Source organism: Sciurus vulgaris, assembly GCF_902686455.1.
Source record: "Sciurus vulgaris genome assembly, chromosome: X".
Lineage (NCBI taxonomy): Eukaryota > Metazoa > Chordata > Mammalia > Rodentia > Sciuridae > Sciurus > Sciurus vulgaris.
The window spans coordinates 83,288,533-83,312,452 of record NC_136471.1 but is presented as its reverse complement, the minus strand read 5'-3'; the positions used below and the strand labels follow the sequence as shown (position 1 = coordinate 83,312,452).

General features: G+C 36.8%; 1 protein-coding gene across 6 annotated transcripts in view; it reads right to left on the bottom strand.

The window, feature by feature from the left end:
- Positions 1 to 23,619, bottom strand: part of EDA2R (ectodysplasin A2 receptor) — a 31,633-nt gene extending 8,014 nt beyond the window's left edge. The window contains exons 1-2 of one of the 6 annotated variants that reach the window (XM_079123716.1): positions 23,523 to 23,619; positions 8,883 to 8,979 (exon numbers count right to left, since the gene is read on the bottom strand). In XM_079123716.1, the coding sequence (XP_078979842.1) occupies positions 8,883 to 8,969 (87 nt within the window). In that variant the 5' untranslated portion in view covers positions 8,970 to 8,979; positions 23,523 to 23,619. Of the gene's footprint in view, positions 1 to 8,882; positions 13,151 to 23,455 lie in introns of those variants that run through there. The other 5 variants (XM_079123717.1, XM_079123715.1, XM_079123719.1 and 2 more) reach the window with 5 other exon arrangements.
- Between the last annotated feature and the right edge of the window lie 301 nt (positions 23,620 to 23,920).

The window sequence follows — 23,920 nt, the reverse complement described above, 5'->3', positions numbered from 1 at the left end:
TCATCTGTCCAAGGCCACACATACCAATTTCTCATTAGTAGTTACAAAGGTTATAAAAAAAGTGTAATTCTACAGTGTGCCAGAAGGTGGGGAACTAGAAATATCTGACAAATAGCTGTAATTACTACCCATCTTTGATTTATAAAACTTTTACAGATCAAGTATATATATGTTTATGTTGAGTTGTAATAAAAATTATTATTTTACTCTAGGTCATAGTAAAAAGATATTTGAACACCAATGGTATGATGGCTCTTGTTTCAGCTCTGGAATCAACTCTGACTCTGTCCAGCATCCCCCAACCCTAAAACACACATACATTCTGGGCATCAGAGGCTCCAACGCCTGAAATGATTGGGATAGTCGGTCTCTAAAGAATATTCCAGCTCTGACACCCTAACTTTAAAAGCAACAAGGCTCCAGTCTGATTACAGTCATAGCTCATTCTCAAGTTATTGCTTCATGGATGCTGAATTTGTTTGGAGTGATAAAAAGGTATTGGAAATAGGTAGTGATGATAGTTGCACAACATTTTGCATATGATTAATGTCACTGAATCGTACATTTAAAAGGTTAAATAGCATATTTTATGTTACATTATTTTACCAAAATAAAAAATTAATAATATAATATACCAAATGAATGGGTGAATTTTATGGTATGTAATCTGTATTTCAATAAAACTGTTAGAAAAATGAAAGCCTCCATAAGCTTGGGTCCCTGAATGACTTAGACAAATTCTGTTACTCTCAACAATGATTGCAGTTAAAATCAATAATAAACCCTGACTCTGTTATGTTGTTATAGCAGCTAGCATTGCCTGAACTAATGTGATAGATACGTTTTACCTTCCCAAGAGTGGGAAAAACATTCCTGCAATCCTGTGCTTCTATGTGCCCACTCTGGCCTTACTCAATGCCTCACAATCCCATTCATAATGATTCCATCTACCATAACCCAACTTTGATGTATACCAGATGGGTATACATCATGGGTTCTCATCATTTTGCTCATAGTCTAGATTTCTTGAAAAGATAGTTTCTTGGAACTGCTGATATCTTACTTGCAATATTGGAATCCTGATAGCTGCCTATCTCCTCTACAGAGTTTGCTGAGGATCACAGTAACAGGAAATACAGCTTAGGGATGAAAAGCCCTGATCCAGGGTCAGAGACATTTACCTTTGACTCCCGCTTCTACTACTGACCAGCTATATGACATTCAGTCAACACATGGGGCCTAAATTTTCTTGTAAATCAAATAGGAAATAGTGCTATGTAACTGATAAACTTGTTAAGATTACACAAACTGAACAAATGAACAAAAGGAGTATATCAAATCAATAGAAAAAAGCTGAACTTTTTAATAGTTCTGTTGAATACCTGGATGGCCAAGTGGAAAACAATAAATTTTAACCTATTCTTCACACTATAAATAAGTCCCAAACTCATCATTTATTTGCTTATTTATTTATTTTTGGTACTGGGGATTGAACTCAGGGGTGTTCAACCACCAAGCCACATTCCCAGCCCTATTTTGTATTTTTATTTACAGACAGGGTTTCACTGAGTTGGTTAGTGCCTCATATTTTGCTGAGGCTGGATTTGAACTCAAAATCCTCCTGCCTTAACCTCCTGAGCCACTGGGATTACAGGTGTGCACCACTATGCAGGCCCAAATGCATCAGTTATTTAAATATAAGAAATGGCAATGTGTGGTGGCTCACACATGGAAACCCAGCAACTTGTTCCTTGGGTTTATGGAAACTTGGTAGTGGGACTGAAAGTTCAAGGCCAGCCTAGGCAAAGCAGAGAGACTCTGTCTCAGAATAAAAGATAAAAAGAACTGGGAATATAACACACTGATAGCATGCCCTTTGATTAAATCCCCACTATGGTAAAATAAAATATGAAAAACCACAGCTATGATAGTATCATATGAGTGATCTTCTCTTTAATATGTGAATGGAGAAATATATCCTAACTATAACTCTGGTCTAGAATCTCTATGTTGTCTCAGCAACTTATCAAGACCTTGTCTCAAAATAAAATAAAAATGGACTGCAGATGCAGCTCAAAGAGAAGAATATTCCTGGGTTCTATCCCCACCACCATTTAAAAAAAGAATTTAATTAAATAAACTGTGGAAGACATATAACGAAGTATTTTATAGCCATAAAAGGGAATGAAGACTACCTATAATGGAAAGATCTACTAGACACATCAAATGAAATCAAGTGTGCTTTTATCCGAAAAAGGAATGGGTTGCTCTAATTTCATACACACTGATGTGTGCGTGTGCCTGCATGTGCACACACACACACACACACACACACACACACAAAGAAGGATAAAGCACCAATCTAAACCAAAAAAAGCAAAGCAGGGAGGAGGAGAATTAACTGCAAGGAAAAAATAAATATGTTGAATGGGATAATATCAGAGACACCTTCGTGAATATGCACCTCATTCTGAAGATTTGAATTGGAGAGATTGCAAATATTATACCTTAATTATAAACCAAAATTAAAATGAAAATAAAGCAAACCCTAAATTTCAAAAACTGAATGCAATAAATTAACCTAAAATGAGCATGCCCATGAGTATCTGTATATTGTGTATACATGTATATTTTTACATATATACATATGTATACATATATACATATATATCTTTAATATGTGTATATGTTGTGCTTGGCATGTTGACCAAGCACATAATAAAGTCCTTCATGAATAAATGAACTTTAGGTATTCTTCTGTTGGAAAGCAAAGTTTTACAATATCTAAACCACTGGAAACAGAAGACCTGAACCTGATTTATTCACTTGCTAGAAAAGGGAATGGTGCAGGCTATGTATCATTTATTGAGAATTAGCTAATAAATTGATTGATTAATTGCCACTCCCCTTTGTTATACTAATTTATGAAACACTCAATAAGTGCCTATTATATGCTAAGATGCTATTCTGGATAATGCGACTAAATGATTGAATCAAACATACAAAAATCCCTACCCTCATGGACTTATGTACTCCATAAACCTTCTAAGGTTATATTACCATCCCTATTTCACAATTCAGAAAATTTGAGGTGCAAGTGGTTTTGTCAGAACAATTGGCAAGCCTGTGAAACCCTTTCCCTGTGGACCTGAGACTGCACATTCACAACCACAGATCCAAGGCTTCATAGAGCATCAATAAGGGGGATTTTGCCACAGTTAAGTACCCAGCCCAAGAAACCTCTTTGTCCTATGGGTCTGAGACTACTGCATTGTATGGTGACTGGGTTATACTGGCAAGTTGTATCCTACTACAACCAGCGGTCTGGGAAGGATTCTTCCTCCCTAAAACTCAGAGACTTCTTAGTTAAATCTAAATGAACCCAGAGACTTGGCCAAGGTAAACTTATAACCCTCAGGAAACCATCAGAAGAGAACAGTGGGAGTCCCAGCAACACCGGATAACTCACCCAAACCAAAAATTGTATCACAAAGTTTCTAAAACCCAAATTGTCTTTAGGATTACCACCAAGAAAAGAAGGCCAGGACCTGCATGTTAAACCTAAGATGGAATCTTGGTGAATCAGGAAAGAAGAAAGGAAAAGGGAAGTGCAAAAATATGGGTATATAAAATGAACTGTCCTTTCCATGAATTTTACAAATCGTATTTGATGATTAAAACAAATATAACAAAATATTAATTCTTATAATCTTGACAATATTTAAAAGCTGGGAAAGTAAAGGAACCTAGATAGAAGTGATATAGCCATACTTCACCCAAAACAATAAAATGCTGATACTAGTAAATCCTGAAAAGTCAAATGTATATATTATAATATATATATTTAAGAATATAATACAAAAATACACCAAAAAACTATAAATAAATAAAGATGGGATTCTAAAAGAAATGTCTGTGTAACCTGAAAAAAAAAGAAGGGACCCAGAAACATAGAGAATAAACAAACAAGAATATGGTAGACTGAAGGTCCAAAATATCACTAATTATCTTACATAGCAATCATCTAAGTAAACTAGTTAAAAGACAGTGATTGACAAATTATGAAAATATTATTGAGAATCTCCTGTCCTAATTAGAAGGCAAAGTAACTTTTTCCAAATGATCAAGACCCCCAAATGCATTTGCTACTAATCAGTTTTTGCAAGCAGAAATTATTTATTTTCTTAATTTTGCAATGCTAGCATTACATTGACAGAAAATGTTGCTGACAGTGTTAAAACAATATTTATTATTCAAAAATATTAACTTATACAACATAAAATAATACTTAACTATAATCAAGAATGGTTTTTCTTGGGGGGACTGGGGTTGTGGCTCAGTGGTAGAGCACTTGCCTAGCAGGTGTGAGGCACTGGGTTCGATCCTGAGGACCACATAAAAATAAATAAATAAATAAAGATGTTATGTCATTTATAACTAAAAACAAATAGGAATGCACAGCATATTAATTTTAGGTATTGATTTTATGTTATCAAATTAATATAAGAAAGTGAAAATTATATGAAAAAAATCCATAGATAATGATAGAATGAAACAAAATTCAAAAACATTTCTGATTTTAAATATATTCATATTTATATTACATAAAGGACTTTAAAAAATACTCTGCAATATGTCTGTCTACTCAGGCACCTTACAAGAGTAGGGAATGAACAATAAGCAATGAATATTCAGAATAGAAAAAGAAGCAATCAGAAACAGTTCACAAAATTGGAAATGCAAATGGACAAATAAAGAAAAAATGTTGGTATATTTCCCTATAAAATATAAAAAGTAAAAACAAAATTCTCATAAAGTCCTCATAAATTAGTAATTTAATATTACAGGGGAAGGCATAAAATTAATAGACAATGGAACATGCATTATTCATTTGTAGTTAGGCTTCTGGGACATGGGAATTCTATGCACTGTTGAAAATAAATGCAATTGTAATGGAAATTAGTAAAAAAATCCGAAGTGTTATCTGCTAATACATTTCAAAAATCTTTAAATTGTATTTAGCTTGGCAATTACACTTCTAGAAAATGTCCTGAGGAAACTGTTAATTTTCTGAAATGATTTATTTACTGTGATATTCATAATTCATAAGTAAAATATTAAAATAAATAAAGGTAACTGAAAAAAAAGTTCATCTCAGATGCTGCTAGCTGTTTATCCAAACATCACTGGTCACCTTCTTCCTTACTATCAGAACAATGATTTCATGCTAAGTAGCAGGATGAACAGTCTCAAAAAGGAATTACTAATTATCTTGGTCAATCATGGTCATCCCATTCTTGTTGGCCAGATACTCATTTCCCAGTCTCCCTTCCAGCTAGAGATAGCTGTATTACCAAGGTCTGGACTATAAGATAAAATGGGAAATTAGAAAAAAAGGCAAGCTATTTTGACCTTGCCCCTGTTTCCTGACTTTGATTATGGTGTGAAGATGTTATGCTTTGAGTTGTGCCAACCGTGAAGTCACAAGCATAAGAACAAAACAGCAGTGTCCAAAATGGATGGAAAGAGCCTGAATTCTTGATGACATGGTTGATCTGCCCAACAAATCAAAAGGATTCCTGTCTCCGGACTTCATCTGGATCATATGCTTATTTCAAGCCAGTGTGAAGTTTTATATCATATTTTTTTCACTCTGAACATAGATAATATATTGATAAAGAAGTTCTTTCTAATTTTTCTAAGTTTATTTTTGAATAGCAAATAAAACATAAACATTGTACATATTAAAGGGGTAGTGCCACATGATTTGATTCATTGTATACTATTTAAATCTATTAAACTTATGTACCTCCTCAAACATTTATCAAATTTTTATGATGAAAACATTCAAAATCCTTTCTTCTAGGTTTTGAAATATTATGTATAATATTATTAACTATACTATTATTGATATATTATTTTCTATAGTCATCCTACTATACAATAGCACAGCAGAACTTCTTGCTCTTCTTACATAACTGAAACTTAGTAACCAACCATTGTTCAACCTTTCCCCTTCCCTTCCTTTTCCAATTTTCCCCAGTCTCTGGTAACCACCATTCTACTATCAGTTTCTATAAGATCAATTATTTTACATTGCACATATGAGTGAGATCATGTGGGAGTGTGTTTCTGTGCCTGACTTATTTCACATAACACAATTACCTCCAGGTCCATCCATGTTAATACAAATTAAAGGATTCCATTATTTTATATTTCATTCCTTTTCATTGTCTAATAGTATTCCATTTTTTATATGTAGTACCTTTTCTTTATCTGGTCATCAGATGATAGACACATTGTTTCCAATTTCTTGTCAATCCCAATAGACAGTGCTACAGTATACACTGACGTGCAAATGTCTTTTCATCATACCTATTTTATTTCTTTTGGACATATACACAGTAGTTGGATTGTTGGATCATATGCTAGCTGTGTTTTTCCATTTTCAAGGAACTTACACACTGTACTAATATACATTCCCACCAACATTGTGCAAGGTTCTCTTTTCTTCACATTATTGCCAGCACTTGCTAGCTTGAGTCTTTTTGATAATAGCCATTCTTACTGAGATAGGGTATCTCACTGTAGTTTTGATTTGTATTCCCCTGATGATTAGTGATGTTGAGCATTTTTATGTATTTATTGCCCATTTGTATGTCTTCTTTTGAGAAACATGTAACTTTGAACTTAGAACATACTATTTTTGTTCATAGGCAAAATAATTTGTCCACAGCAAAGATGGGAATCCATCAGGTATATCTGGTTCCAAGGTTTACATTATATTTTTGCTGTACAATTGAGATTTGGGGTAAGTCACACAACCTCTTTGAACCTTGGTTGTCTCATCTATAAAATGGGGCTCATAATACCTTCTTGATGGGATTGTTGTAAAAACAAAGAAGGGAATGCACATGAGAGTTCCTTAGAAAGTATAGACTACTAGACAGGTATAAGCTATCTATATATAAAGCTTTTAGAGGAGCATTTAAATTGCAATTCATTCTGTTTCTATGAGCTTTCTTGTGCTGAAGTAAATGTCATAGAGGTGCTGAGTCAAATGTACATTTTATGGTGGGCTTCTTTTTAAGAGCTTAGTAAGAGCAGTTTGATAGATACATTTTTCCCTTTAAAGAAGTTCAGCTTTGTAAATACGAATGGCTTTTAAACTAATGGTCGTATATATGACACCAACATTTGTAAGACTCTTTATCATGAATATTGAAGGTATTTGAAATAGATTTGTCAAGGCAAGCAGTTTATTCCTTTGAATCCATTCTAATATCCAACATGACCTAACTTCTGGTGGACTTTCCTTGGTCCTTGAATCCCTTAATGACTATAGGGTCCACTATGGAACATACACAATATTATATGTAAAGAGAGAGAAGGAGAAAGGAAGGAAAGTGGTGAAGATATGGAATGATTTTAACAAAATCACATTATATAAATATATAAATGTACCAAAGAGAATTTCACTTTTACGTATATGTAGAAATTACCAATAAAAATAAATAAATGAGTGAAAGGAAGATTATGTTAGAGTAAAGGAAGGACATTAGGGGTATGGAGAAGGGGAAGGAAATACAGTGGGGAATAGGGATTAAAATCAAATATCTTGCATATATGATTTTGTCAAAATTAACCCAACTACTATGTATAACTGTAGATCACTAATTATAAACAATAAATAAATTTATATGAATGCTTATACACCTTGATATACCTGGGCCTTATTCTCTTCATTTTTTTTTAAGTTCAGAGGTAGGAAGAATGTGGACTATATAATCACTTTATTTTCTTCCAGACATAGGATGATGTCACTCAGAACCCTCCAAAGGGTTCTTAGTACACTTAGAAAAAACGATTTCTCATCATAGACTTCAGGTCCCCACATACTCTAGCCAATATATCTCCCTCCCTCTCACTGTATACAACTGTCCCTCTCACTCACCATAATCCTTCTTCCTTGAACATACCTAGTTCATTTTCATCTTGGGACTACATTAGCCATATCCTCTCCCCAGAAGGTATAGCCTTAGGGAGTCCTTCCCCTGTCACTCAGTATCAAATCATCCTAATTTAATTCTTTCCATAGATTCAGATCTATATTCCTTATTTATATATGTATATATCTCATTTGTATTTGTATCATTAATAAAAAGCTATGGTTCACAAAAGCAAACACTTCTGTCTGTTTCGCATATCCATGGATCCAACAACCATGTTTGCATAAAATAACACGTGAGTATAGAGAACTTGCTGGGTATTTTCTCCCAGTCTCCATAGCATAAGCTGAACCCAAATTTAATATCATTTCAAGTTCAGGGAACAACAAGAGACTTAAAGAAGGAAAAATTAAGCAACACTATCCTTGCTCTTATTTCTGCTCTTATTTCTAGTCATTTTGTTCTGACCTTACCTCTAATTGGGATTCTAGAGTCCCCCTGGTTCCCCAATCCTGAATCCTCCTTTGTATAGCCTTCTCGGTAACCTGTACCCTCTAGAAAGAGGCCACACTTACCTTCTTGGTTCTTCTCTCTACCCCCATCTCCAAGACTAATACCTGGCTCCTAAATACCAAGTAGGTGGTTCTTTATTTCGTTGACAGATTACTCTAATGCTAAACAGTCCTTCTGAGCCTTTGCATTCCACATCTCACATTGACGTACCTTGTTCTCTCATGTAACTTGACCCTGATCCATCTAGGCTTATTCTTGCTGGAACAGTGACTACTATTGCATACTCTCTGAATCCCATGTCTTGCCTACTGAACTGAATCAGTCATAGTTCGGACTGGCTCTCCGAATCTTGGTCCCTCTAAATTGAGAGACTGATTCCCAAGATATCAAAACACAAGTGTACTAATTTGGGAGACTTACCTTGGAGAGCTCTTGTCCAGGACCACACTGTTGGCATGTGACACAGCGTCCCCACTGGTCCCAGTACTCATTTTCTTGGCAATCCATGGTAAGAAGGCTGTAGGTACAGAACACAAAAACTAGGGAGATAATGGGAAGGAATTGCAAGGTAAGTTGTGACTTCCATGATGCTTGACTTCTGGGTTATCTTAATCTAATTCATGCTCTTATTTACAGGGGCTAAGGAGGCCAACACAAAACATCTAATGTTTATATAGCCAGACTGTGTGCTTATATAGTTCCAGATATTCTAAATGCTTTACATGTAATAGTCATTTAATTCTCAAACAACTATATCAGAGATAATTATTTGCTCTATTTCTCAGATGAGGAAATTGAAGCACAGAGGCCAAAGAAGTTTCTGAAATTTTCACAGTATGTGGTTATACCAAGAACTGAACTGGCAAAGAGAATAACACAAGTAGTTGACTTCTGTCCAGGTGCAGTATAAACACCACATTCTCTGATGTGTGACCATCTCTTTTAATAGTATGGAAAGTGTTCACATCTGTTATTATTACACTATTATTATGTAATCTGTATACTAATCCCTGTGAGTTAAACAGTATAGGGATTGCCATCTTTATTTTGTGGATGGAAATCCTGAAATGTGGTTCTCCTTTGCCAACAGTGTCTTCAGTACCTCTAAGGACCATAAACTGCCATTGCGTCTGTCCTGTGTAGAATGGGAAGGGAGGATGACGAATCTTGCAGAAATACCTTTGTGCACTAAGGTTTAGAGAGGGGAAACATTATTCTTGTAACAGTTCATGAAGGAGAGGTATTATAGGGCAATAACACTTGAATTGTACTGATATTTGATATGTATGAATTCTAATCCTGTCTATATAGATAAGGATAACCAATCATCCTGGTTTTCTCAGGAATAAGAGGTTTCTGAGGTCATGGGCTTTTTAGCTCTAAAATGGAGATTCTCAAGCAAGTTGAGATGGTCAATCAACATATCTGACTCTTTCATTTTGAACTATGATCTGGGTGAATTATTTTATCTTTTCTGATCTCCGTTACTCAATCTGAGAAAAAGGGACAGTATATTCCTCACCTTGATTAGATATCTCTTGAGAGGAAAAAAGGAGAGCTGATGATCATCAAAACATCCTGAAGGTCTTAAAGTACTATACAAAATAAGACACAGTTAAATATGCAGACAGGTAATCTTCTACAAAGAGGCATTTTAATGAATATGGCTAAAATTATGAGGCTTTTCCTTCTTAAAGATACAGGTGTTCTGAGGTCCTTTTGCTCACTCATTGCATACCATGATGAATTTCAGGTAGTTTGTCAAATACCAAAAGTCCTGAATGTGTACTTCATCAGAAGAGAGAACACATATATACCTTAAAAGTCATCAATGCAGAAAGGGTAGGACATTCTGGCTGACATTTTTGCTTCAATTAACCTTTTCTCTACATTGACTGGATGGTTCTTTTCCACTCTTTCATTCAGAGGGAAGTGGCCTACAAAATCCAATCCTTTTTTGCACAAGGTATCCTCTCCTGTTTCTGTTTTGCGTAGTTACCCAAGGTGTTAGCCTCAGGAGGCATGCTTCCCTGTCTTTACTACCCACCTTTCTCACTGAGCACAAAAATCATTGGTTTCATAGGTCTCATGACAAGGGATTTAATACCATTAGTACAAAGCCAGCATACTGGTCTGGAAAACTGTCCTGTGTCCTTTCTCTTGCCAGAAAAACAGAAAAACATTGGCAGGAACCAAAAAAAACCCACTTTTTTGAGATAAGCTCTCAAAACAGGCATCTGAAATCTTCATGGCAGCTGCTGTTGGTCTTGGAGTGTCTGGCATAACCTACTGGTTTGGTTCCAAGAGACTCACCTACCTAATAAACACGAACCTTAACACAGCCTTAAAACCCTGGTTTTAGAACTTCACTCTAGGCAAAGTAGGTCTATTGCCAAATCCCCATATCAGGAACTAGGGAATAAATAAAGGTCTTATTTTTCTCTCCTTTTTGTCAAACAGTTTATTATAGGCATATAAATTAACTTGTCTTTTGTTAATTAGAAGTTTAAGAAATTGCCTTTATTAAGGAGAATAAAATCATATGGACTTTGAACTATTCTGAAGAAGGCAGCATATGGGTAAAACTGCTTGTTAAGGGTTAAACGTCACTATCCTGAGGCAATGTGAGATTTTCCCTCGTGGTCTGCAGTATCTTGCAGCAAATGTAACTGCCTTTTCATTTTCAGAGAGAGTAACAAAGAATAAATAGATTTTGAGAAAATCAGTTGCTCATGTAACTGCAGTTAGGCACTCCTCTAAAGTGTTACCAAAGATGAGGCTGAATCCCCCAAACTTCTGACTAAGTTGGTAATATAGACAGACCTATAAAATTCCCAGGAGTACAGACCATTTCATGCCCAGTACCTAGGCCTGCACCTGGAAGAGTTGTAGTTCAACAGTCCTTACTCTTTATTAGCTTATCAACATGCTTTGTTTCTAGGACTATGGTAAACTATGTATGTGTTTAGTCACCTAGATTATTTTTCTCTCAGATAACAACTTTCTAAACAATGGTTAATAATTCTGTCTAAAAGAAAAAGCAAAGATCTTAATTAGGGACATGTGGACTTGTGTTTTAATTCATCTGTAAAATTTAGTAGTCATGTATTCCCCCCCAAATTGTTTGATCTTTCATGGCATCAGATTTTTCATGTGTAAAAAAAGAGCATTTAAATAAAAAATGCATTTTAAAAGTTAAAAAAATGATACCTTCCTTATGGAGTAAATTAGAGGATTAAATAAAATAATGCATGTTAAAGGACCTAGCATAAGGCTTGGTGTATATGAGACACTTGGTAATTAGTAGGTTCTCTTCCCAGTCCTTCCTGATTTAGAAAGGCCCTTTTCCCCCATCCCCTTCAGAAGGGTGAGGTTACACTATGAGCAATGCACACTCATCTCCCTTGGGATTTATGGGGAAGAAAAAGGAAAGGGACCTAATCTTTTACATTGACCCACCCCAGCTGGAGCATGGAGACTAGGCCTAAGACACAATTGTCATTACAGCATCTCCCTCTTCACTATCTGCTGCCACTGGTGACCTAAAGCTTAAGGACAAGCTTCCCCATAATACCTTCAGTATCTAAGTCATGTGGACTAAAACGAACTTTGATCTCAGTATTTGCTGGATATTTTTGATCAAGATACTTTTGTACAGGATGAACTTGGCTGAAAAAGGTTTGAAAAACATTTCTGAGACAATTGCCTTTGAAATAAAAGTGTAAAAGAAATAAAATTTGATATACAGATAAGTGAGAATGCCATTAGAGACTTTGTTGAACAGCAGATCATTTTCAGCAGAACATTCCCTCCCACTTCTACAAACTAAGACTCAAAAAAAATTTTCACCCCAAATCTGACATAGGATTGTGTTCTCTTTCTATTATTTCATTCACTACATTACTGCGGGGCAGGGAAATAAGGTGTCAGGTGCCACTTCTCTCCTCCTCTTGCATATGATGCATTCTAGAGTTCTTCTGCCAAAGCCCTCCACAAATTCAGCTTAATGCTTGCAGGTTTCATCTTGAAAAACTGCCTCCAACTTGCCAACAACTCAAGAAAAGCACAGACCAGGGAAATGCATGGACGATGAACAAAGACCAAATAGTTACAGTGGATAAAAGTCTATGGTTTGTGACAGGAATTTCAACTCTGTCCCCAACAGAAACTCCCCACTACAATTTGGGCAGCTCACTCAGTTTATTCATCCACAAAATGAGGATGTTTCTACCTTTTCTGTTTAACTCTTAAGATTATTTTGGACATCACAATGTGGAATGTGGAAGTTTTAATGTGGAAATGCTCTAGAAACCTCATATAGATCACATACCGGGACTATTTTTATTACAGTACCACACATACCCATAAAGAGAACAAATATGAAGCAAACTGATAAATTTTTACATGTGCATACACTAATGTAAACACTACACAGATAAAGATACAGAACCTTTTTATTAGCTCAGCACCCTCCCCCTTGCCCATTTTCCAGTCAATACCACCCCTTTCTCCAAGTAATTACTACTCTGGTTTCTGTCACTATGATTACTTTTACCTAACCTTGAACTCCATATAAATTAAAATCATACAAGACACACCCTTATTTCTGGATTATAAGACTTTTCTTGTAAGAAACAAAAATAATTCTATGATCTTAAATTGTTTCCTTATAAGAAAATATAAGTGTAAATCTTCATGACCTTGTATTAGGCAATAGTTTCTTAGATATAACACCATAAGCACAAGAAAAAGAAGTAAAATAATAAATTCATGCTTAAAGTTAGAACTTAAAAATTCAACACTTTTCTGCTTCAAAGGACAGTATAAGAGATTGGGAAAGAGGAGAGAAGGAGACATAATGGGTGACTATATTTGACTGGTTTACACTGTATACATGTGTTGAAATATCACACCAAATATCATTAATATGTACAATTAACATGTTAATTAAAATACTATAAAATATTTAAAAAATTATAAACTGAAAAGAAAGAAACTAGAAGACAATCCACACAATTGGAAACAAAAATTTGCAAATCATGTATCTGATAAGAGATCTGCACCTAGAATATACCAAGAACATTTACAACTAAAAAATAGTCAACAACAATATAAAATGGGTAAAGTATCAAAATAGATATTAATCCAAGAAAACTTAAAAATGGTCAATAAGCCCATGAAAATGTGCTCAGTATCATTAATAATAAGGGGAATAAAAAATAAAACTGGAAGAAAATATCACTTTATGCCCACTAGGTTGACCATAATAAAAGATTGGACAAAGAAGTGGTGTTTTCAAGGATGCAGAGAAATTGGCACCCTAGTATATTGCACATGGGATGTAAAATGGTGCTACCCCTTTAGAAATTTTTTTTGTCCTCAAAATGTTAAACATAGAGTTACGACATGACTTATCAATTCCATTCCTAGGTATATACCCCAAAGAATTGAAAACACATGTTAAACTTACATACGAATGTTCCTGGAAGCATTATTCATAATAGACAAATGTAGAGGAAAACCTAAATGTCCATTGAAATGACAATCAGACAGACAAAACTTGATCTGTCTGTGCATTAAAGAATTAATCAGCAAAAACAAAACAAAAAAAAAAAATAAAAGCACAAAGCTGGGTATGTGGTACGTGCCTATAATCCCAGGGGCTTGGGAGGCTGAGGCAGGAGGATAGCAAGTTCAAAGCTAGCCTTAGCAACTTAGTGAGACCCTAAGCAACTAAGCAAGACCCTGTCTCTAAATCAAATATAATAAAGAGCTTGGGATGTGACTCAGTGGTTAAGCACCCCTGGGTTCAATGCCTGGAACCAAAAAAATAAAAAACCCAAAAATACAAAAACAAAAAAAAAACATGAAGTCCTTAATACATGCTGTAACATGAATGAACCTTGAAAACATATATGCTAAGTGACAGAAGTCACACACAAAAGAGCAAATATTATATGATTCTATTTATATAAAATGTCCAGAACAGGCAATCCATAGAGAGAAAGATTTAGTGTTTGCCAGAGACTGGGGGAAGGAAGGAGTGACTGATTAATATGCCTGAGTTTCTTATGTGGTGATGAAATGACCTGGAATTAGAGAGAGGTAATGGTTGTATGATGGTTGTATAAATGTACCAAAGCTCAGAGCTGAGTAAACTCTGTGCATTTTAAAATGGTGAATTTTGTGATATGTGAATTATATCCTAACTTTTTAGAAATGATGGCTCTTCAGTTTTTTCATTAATACCGTGAATTATCCCATATTATTCCAATAGACATTGTCTAAGATAGCACCAGAATAAAAAAGGAAAAGAAAAAGAAAAATTTAAAGCTGCTATAGATATTCTTATACGTGCCTCTAAGTGTAAATTGATTACCCGATGTTTGCTTAATCCAAACTTATCTGGTAAATTTTATATATATATATATATATATATATATATATATAATTATCTATATAGTAAATTATATATAATATATAATTATCTATATAGTAAATTATATATAATATATAATTATCTATATAGTAAATTATATATAATATAAATATATATAATATAAATAATATATATAATAAAAATTATACATACATATATATACATATATACATATATATATATATATATATATATATAAATGAGTGCTGACAAGTGGCAACATGACTAGTGTCTCTTTATTTGGCCTGTCTTTGTCATGTGGATGCTGTCTCGTCCATTCCCTCTGTCCTGGTTCCTCAAAAAATAACCTAGAAGAATAAGAATATATCAGACAGGAAAGAGGAGAAGCAATGAGGTTGACATTAATGATAATCCCCACATTAGCTCATTGTGCCCTGAATAATTGCTGTTGGCCAAGTTTCTGCTGGATGTGAGGTGTTCAGGCACTGGGGGTGCAGCTGCCTCTGGCTACAGCTTGCGGCTGCTGCTCTTCTCAACTTGCCCACATGCCTATGAAGTGAAACATGCCCTCTCTATCTAGGATGGGTAGGCAGAACAGGATGACAAGTCTAAATTAAGAACTCAGGACTTCAGGATATTTGCTTTGCCTGGACAGTGCAGGAGGTCTGGGATTAGAAAGGGTGAGGAAGACAGCAGCTGGTCCATGCCCTGCCCATTCCTCTCCTCTGAGCCCACTCAACCACCCACATGCACAGGATTGGCAAAATCAAGACAGTTGCTCTGCCACTCTTGAGAATACTCCATTCCTTGAAAATCAAGTTTCAAATCAGTACAGTGCCTTCATCATTTCCAGATGTTTGGTCTATAAGACAGATGTTGCTTTACCATTTGGTGCTGGCTCTCAGCCTTCCCTTTTCTGGGTTGGCCAACAGTCACTCTTATTCCAGCCTTCTGTTGCCCATAAGCTATTTCCAAACTATCAAACTTCTTATCTTCTTCCAGTCCCACTATTTGTGAATTTTATATTTCCTGTTTCAACTCAGTGTGGTGAATGGTCCCAGGCCTAACTCTGCCAACAAAGAGCATATACCTAACTAATGCCAGGACTGAGGTTCCTGAATGTACCATGAGGGAACTTGTTTAGCCAATTTCTTAAACCAGTGGTTCTTGCTGTTCGCTGCACCTTGGGAGCTCAAGAATATGCTGATACTTGAGATTCAACCTTGATAATCTAATGTAATTAATTTGGAGTGTGATCTGAGCATCTGGAATTTATACAGCTCCCCAGGTGATTCTCATGTGCAGTCAAAGTTGAAAATATTACATTGATAAGGAGCCTCTTTTGGTTCTAAACATGTCTGTTTTGCCTGAATATAAGGTGCAGTAGAAAGATGTTTTTCCACCCCCCCATATAATAGAAGGAATTTCATGAAAAAGTAATGTTCGTCCTACCCATTTTGTTTTGGTCTAAGAAAAATGGGAAAAGTAAAGGGGATGAAGGTGGTATGGCTATTTCAAAACATGCTAGCCCATGTCGTCTCCAACTTGTAAATCCATTGGTAACTCCCCCTTTCACTCATAAAAGTCAAATCCTCCCAATGATGAGGTCTTAGATAATATGCCTACCTCAAATTCCCCAAGTACTTCTTTGGATCCATGCTCTCTAATTTTCCCCTTACTTTCTTCACTCCAGGCATGTTGGCCAACTTGCTATTCTTCAAATTTGCTAGGAATTCTCTCACTTTAGGTCCTTCACACCTGCTCAAGGCAGGGTGATTCTTGCTCATGACAACCTCCCTCATCCTCTTCAGTTCTTTGCCCTTCTACCATTTTCTTGTCAGAGCCTTTCTGATCACTATTTTAAAATTGCAACTTCCTACCATACTTCTTATCCCCCTTTAATATTTTATTATTCCCTATAGCATTTATGACATTCTGACCCATCCAATATTTTGGTTATTTACTTTTTTATTGCCTGTGCTTTCCTCAACTAGAATGTAAGCACCACGAGACAGGAGTGCCTAACATGTTCACTACTTCATATTTGGTGATTAGAACAGTCAATGGTATATAGTAGGCACTAAATAAATACTGGTCGATGAGCAAATGATGAAAGTCTACAGAATAAAGGTCACAATCTTCTGACTGAGTGAAAGATTTCACAGTTCATGAGGGGTTTCATATTGATTAACAGACCTTCACAATGACCCTAGGAGGAAGCTAGGGATTATTATCCACAATTAACATACTCGCAAAGAGAGAAAAATGAGACTCAGAGAAAAAGTTTTACTGTAAGTTTACTTAGTTAGTAAGAAGTACTCAAAGATAATTTAGGGCCCATGAGTGAGGCATGCTTTCCAAGGTAGTATTGCACTAAAATCGGGAATAGAGATCGTCCCAGCCTTCACTGAAATTTATTCTTCAGTGATATTTTGAGTGTGCCAAAAAGTATTTTTGAACATTAACTTGATTGTGCTTTAAATAATGGTTTGACAGGTTTACTACCCAAGCCTTAAAGAAGAGGGCCAGGATAAGGGTGTAGTAATAGGAATAGAGAGGAAGTGACATTAGGAGATATGATCCTTACAATGTGAGTACCAAGAGAAAGATACTAGTTAGAGAACTTTCTGAGAGTTCCTGTGCAAGAAAACAGGAGAATCCCAGGTCATGAAGATTGTGGGGGACTTGCTTGGTAGGAAAAAAAAGCAATACACTATTTTTAAATCTTATTAAGTATGAAGAGTTGGAGGCGACAGAGGAACATTGCAATGGTCATGTCCAGCAGGCAACTTAAGTGTATAGAACATAGGATGGAGTTAGGAATGACTCATGTGCATAAGACAAGAATAGTCACTCTTGCTCATGGCTTCATATCAGAATCATCAGTGAGACTTTTTAAAACTATCAATGCTCAAGACTTACTGTCAAAAACCTCTGAGATTTAAGGAACACTGGCCTTGGTAAGCCATTGGAGAGTTTTATGTGGGTAAAGAAGAATACCAAGAACAAAACATTAAGTGCCACTGATATTTGATTCTAGAAGAAGAATAATAGTCATCGGCAAGCAAGTAGTAGAAGCCAGGGAAGAAAGAACAAAAATTGAACAGGATAGTAAAGATAGCAAATGACAAAATTTGAAGAAGTGAGGGTAAGAAATAGTGTCAGCTGTTATGATATAAGGAGGTAGAGGAGTGTTCTGGACTGGGGATGTGTTATTTTAAGTTATTTCATGTGTGTGTGATAAAAGTAAATTGCATTTTTATGTTCAAGTATGTTAAAATGTGTGCCTGGATTAGAAATAACTCAGAGGCCACAGGTGGTTACTACAGTTTTTAACAGGTTTCATTTTCCATTTCCAAAATGGCTGAAGAATTTCAACTGTTAGTAACATCTGGTCTAGCTACATCAGGATTAGCATAACAAAGGAGAATGAAGGGAGCTGTGCAAAATTAAAGAAACCTCACCTGTTTGCTCTGTGAGAGGTAATGAATGCCCCAGCTGGGGTAGAACAGAAGACAAAAAATCTTATTTAAAGCAGTTGTCACAGTACAGAAATAAATTAATAAACAACTGACCCATCCATTTTCACTTAACCAAAGACAAATACTAACTACATGAGTCAAATGAATTTTTTTTCAAAATACTCATGTGCATATGTGTGCACGGACACACACACACACACACACACACACACATACACACACTGAAAAAAAAGCACAAACCTCAAAAGACAAATGTAGCTTAGAAGACTGTAAATTGAGTAGAAGTAAAAGCTAAAATATATAAATATTTGGTGAGAGTCTGGCAACTTCCGAAAAAGAATTTTTAAAAGGAGAAAAAAGAATTGTGTATCCAAAAATATAGACATAATTAATAAAACAAATGGGATGAAATTAGGACTAATGAACTTTGGGCTGATTACAAGGAGAAATATCCTTTTAGTAATTGCTGAAACAATCTTTCCATGTGGGAGCAAAGGCACTAAAATTACCCTGGATGATGTTCCAGGGAAATAATGAGATAATGTATGTAAGAGTGCTCTGGAAACTCCAGATTGTGCTACACATGTGAGGAGTTGCTATGATTGTTGTTATTATCCCACCCAGAACTGGGGAGCAAAGGACACTGGAGACAAGCCTCAGGCCAGGCCAACATTTAGCCAATACCTAAAGCCTCTGCTTTGCTCTACTATTACCCTAGCCAAAGTGAGTCACTTATTTGTGTACTAACCACCATAAGACACCATGAAATTATTGTATCATCAAAAATTAGTTACTCCAACAGCCGTACTGAGAGTGGAGATTCATTAATTTCCCAAGGAAGTTTTTGGCTGTGTTGTCCCAGCTTGGAATTGAATTCATGTCATGATTTCTTTGCAGAGCTGTGAACTGGACAAAATTCAATCAAGTGTTCTAATTTCTGATTCCTATTATGTTTTTGGTTTTGCCCCACATTGTCTCCACCCTGTCCAATTTACCAAGCAATCTAGAATAGCTGTATCTCTCTGAACATATCAATAAGAAGAATCCATTTTTCCCCTAACAATCCAAATTCATTTATTCTATACCTTCCTCATAGACCAGGGAATGAAATATCCTAAAGAAGGAGGGAGACAAACCACTGGGTATTTGTGTAAAACCCAGGCCAACATCCTTATGGTAAGACATAAGGCCTATTTGTACAGGATGTGATAATTCTGCCCTTTCTTTAAAAAAAAAGTCTAAGAAAATAAAGATACAACACAGTGGGTTTGAGAGCATAAGGTGAAACTGATAAGAAGCAGCTTGTCGTCTCATATGTAAACACACAATCTATGAAATAATTTTCAGTCTCTGACAATCAAGAGTGAAAAGGGAGTTTAAAACTCATCTTAGCCCCAGCTGCTTGTCACACAGTAAAAGAATCCCAACTATTTCTGCCTGAAGTCCTTTAGTAACAGGTAGCTCAGTACTCAAAAGACAGCACATTCTAATATGTATTTTTTCCTTTTCTTTGAAAACTGATTAAACTTTTCAAACTATTAAGCAATTGGAAATATATAGTCATGGAATTCTAAAAGGATTCATCAATTTAAACTAAGTCAATTCCCTTATGGTCCAGATGTAGAAACTGAGACTTAGATAAGGAATATGATTTTCCCAAAGTCACATAGTTGGTCAATGGCAGAGTAGGGACTAAAATCCAAGTCTGCATGTTTGGGCCCAGTGTCTTATTTATTTCCCATATATAAAGAGAGAAACTGGCCTAGCTTCAGGACTGATTACTCAGTGACTATGTTACCAAGGCTCCAGCTTCTTGTCTTCACACCCACAACCCAACATTGGCTCATTTTACCCTAAACAGAACAAATCCAAAGGGTGGACTGGGTCAGGGAAAGGTGGCTCATGAAAGGGAAGCAGTACTGCCCACTCTTTTTGGCTCACCCACAATGGTGACTAATATCCTCCTGGAAGTAATGACATCTTACTGTTTAATTCCACCATATATTGCATGTCAATTTTTTTTATTTCTGAGAATGATATGATGATTGTTGAGGATACTTGGGGGACATAATACCTTTTATTGCTCAAGGATGGATTTCAAGTCACTTAAAACTCACTTGATACATGCCTTCTATGCTAGGAATTCTATTAGAACTTAGTAACAAGAGGAAAAACAAGAGGTTTTCACCTGTAGGAAATCATGTCTGGTGGGCAAAAGGAGAATGTATACAGTTAACTCTAATCCAGGACAGACTATGTCCATCATTATATCTCCTACGAGCACAGAATAGTAATGGTCCTTACATTTTATGAGTTGATGGCAAAGCTGATCTGTATCCTTCCTGTTAAGCTCACAAAGGGAAGATACATGGATGGAGCCAGTATTCAGAAAGAGAGCAGAGAAAAACAGGTTCTGCTTTAAAATTTAAGTTTCAGCTCTAAGAAATAGCTCCAAAAGATATCTGATCATCTGCAGAAGGTATTCAAGTAGAGCAGATCAAAAAAACATGGAAGGAGAGTTGTATGGCCAGTCCCAGGTTCTAGGCCTTTCCCATAGGTCTAGGAACTGTCTCCTCTTAATAAGAACTTTCAAGGGAATGTCTGGCATAAGGTGATTGGAAGATCTACCCTCCTCTTGCCTCCTTCTCTAGTGCCAGAGCTGATCTAATTGTGTGTCACCTTAAACCCAAATAGCTATGGAAAATGAAAAAAAAAATGAAGTTAAAAAAAGTGACTCCAGTTTTAGCTCAGACACATACTAACTAAATTATATCTCACACATTTACCTTCCCTAGTTCTGGTGAGGTGTCATTAGGATTATGGTTTAATAAACAATACATTACAAAATTTTTTCTCACATTCACCTATCATGTTCCTTTTGCAGTGTTCCCCATTGTTATGAAGGTGTTACCACCCCAATTTAAATAGTTCAAAACCTAAGACACATATTTGATTTGATGCCATGTCACGTGGGAAATGGAAGCAACTGAGTTGTTTGACCTAGAGACAGAAGATGTAGGTAATCTGGCCTCTGGTCTTCAGATCTTTGAAGAAATATCATGGAAGAAAAAAGAGAAGACTTCTCTGGGTGGTCCCAGGGAGAATAACTAGGACATCTAGAGGCAAGTCATAGGTAAACCAAGTCCAGTTTACCAAAAGAGAGAACTTTTAATAGTCAAGATTTTCCTTGAATGGAATGGCCTCTTTCAAAGAACAGTGAAGAGAGCAGAATCCAAGAGATTCTGAATCTCACACTCCTTTTTTAAGCCCATATAATTTATCAACTTCAAATTTCTGAAGATTCAACTTATGTGATGCCTTTAAATGCACTGCCTCCTTTACAGTCTGACAGGCATCACTTCAGCTCCAAGGCCTTGTCCCCTCTCTGTATATAGTTTACCACCTCTTTCATTCTCCCATTCCAATATGGCTGACTTACATTCATAAAATTATTCTTCTTATAGTACAGATCTTTTCTCTTTAGCTCAGAAACTCTTAATAGCTATCCACTGCCTGCCCAACCAAATTGAAACTGAAGTATCCAAAGTCTTTTGTGGTTTACCACCAATCTAACATGGCAACTTTGACTTCCACTTTTCTCCTAATTGTACTCTAAAATCCATCTCAGCTGGTGTTCTTTTCACACTTCGAGGTTCTGAGCTTCCCTGTCTTCAAGCAGTTGTTCCTGTTGTTTTCTTTGCTTAAGCTGCCTTCTCTTCTATCTCCACCTGTTGAAATTCTATCTGTACTCTATGGTCTAGCTTAAAAAATAATAGTTAACATTTATTGAGTGCTTATTTTGGGCCAGCCACTGTGCTAAGCATGTGCAAGTATTTTACATGGATTCTCTCATTTAATCCTCACAACAACCCAATGAGGTAGGTGCTATTATTATCTCCACTTTAGCCTGGAGTTTACTGAAGCTCAGAGAGGGGGAAGTAATTCTATTTGTTCAAGGGCACACCAGTTAATAAATGGGGGGATGGAATCTGAACCCAAACAGTTTGGCTCTGGAGTGCAGAAAGGTGTTACTATTTCAAAAAACAATCAAAAAGATTCTCAGATTTTCTCTGACTCAAGTTGATATGATCCTTTCTTGACAACCTCAGTGCACTTTGCTTCTTAAAGATGTATCTTGTGTTATATTTACTTGTGTCCTTATACTCAAGATGAGCCTACAGGTCCCAGTGGCCACAGCCTAGCTCTTGGGCTTCTCACTGTCTCACACTTGATGACACAGAATAGGTGCTCAGTAAATTCATTAAGTTGAATTAAAAGAATATTGGAGCGAAGGAAAGGTCAGGAGAATTATCTAGGGGAGATGTTCCACGCTTCCCTACCCCAAATACCCAGTGTGACATTGGCCAGTGCTACCAACACCTGTCCAAATCAGACCCTTCATTCTGTTTTCCCAGCCTGGTCTCTGGCGGGTCTCTTCTTGTCCCCCCAGTTTTCACAGCTGCCTGGGCTTTGGCCAGTGTTTGGGGTGAGGCAGGATCAAAATATCACTGCCCTAGGCTCAGCTTCCAGGACTGAGGGATCAAGTGAAACCCAGCCCAGCGGGTGAGGGGGTGGACTGAAAGCCCCCATACAGAGCCAGCAAGCTCTGTACACAAGCCCTGACTTGCCCAGAGATCACGTGGGTGGGCCAGCAGTTTAGCTTCCCTCAGGGATGCTGCACATATCTGATCCACTGCCTCCTCCCCTCTGCTAAATCCCAGCCTCCTCCTCTTCCTTATCTCCCAACCCCAGATGCTCAAGGTGGTTGGACAAGTCCGGGCATGTTCCCAGTGACCATCCGGGTCCAGTAAAAGCCTACACATGGGGGTATTGTTTCGCCAAGGCTGTAAGAATATCAGCCTAGGTTCCAGACACTTCAGATAGTGTTCTCTGAATACACCGGATTAACTGATAAAGAGCCAGGGATGCCTTTCCAGCCGTTCTGCCTTTGCAGCACCCAAGAAGGGAAATCCTGACCTGGTCCTACCTGGGTGCCATAGGTTCCAGCCTGCTTGCCACGCCGGGTGTGCTCCCACACTTACCCAGTAACGGATGGAAGGATGGATCTTACCAAAACAACAATGGCATTCCCAGACAAACAGAAAATGCACCTCAGCACGGAGGGAACATCCCAATCAGCTCCAGCCCCTCAGTCCCCAGCAAGCATACCGCACTCACAGTAGATGAAATCCGGTTGCAGTCAAAGCTCCGCTCCACTCATTTCATATCCACGTGTAGCAACAACAGATCAAATCCACCCTCTTTTCCTTTCAAGCTAAGCCTATTTCTCCCACCCCTAATAGGCTTCCGGGACAGCTATTGGATTACCTAATGTATCTAGGCGTGGCTATGCAAAGAAATCCCGCCCCTGAATAGGACACTGTGAGTCGGGGGAGGGGAGGGGTGTGAACAGTGACAGAGCCACTGGTAAGGCTGAAGTTGCAAAGCTCCTGAGACTGAAGCGGGGGCGAGAGGGCAGAGGGCCAGGGAGTTTGGTCCAGCCCAGTCTGTGGGAACCGAGGGAGGGTCAAGTGGTTGGAAGCAGCTAAATGGAGCTCAGCAATTCAAAGTTCTAT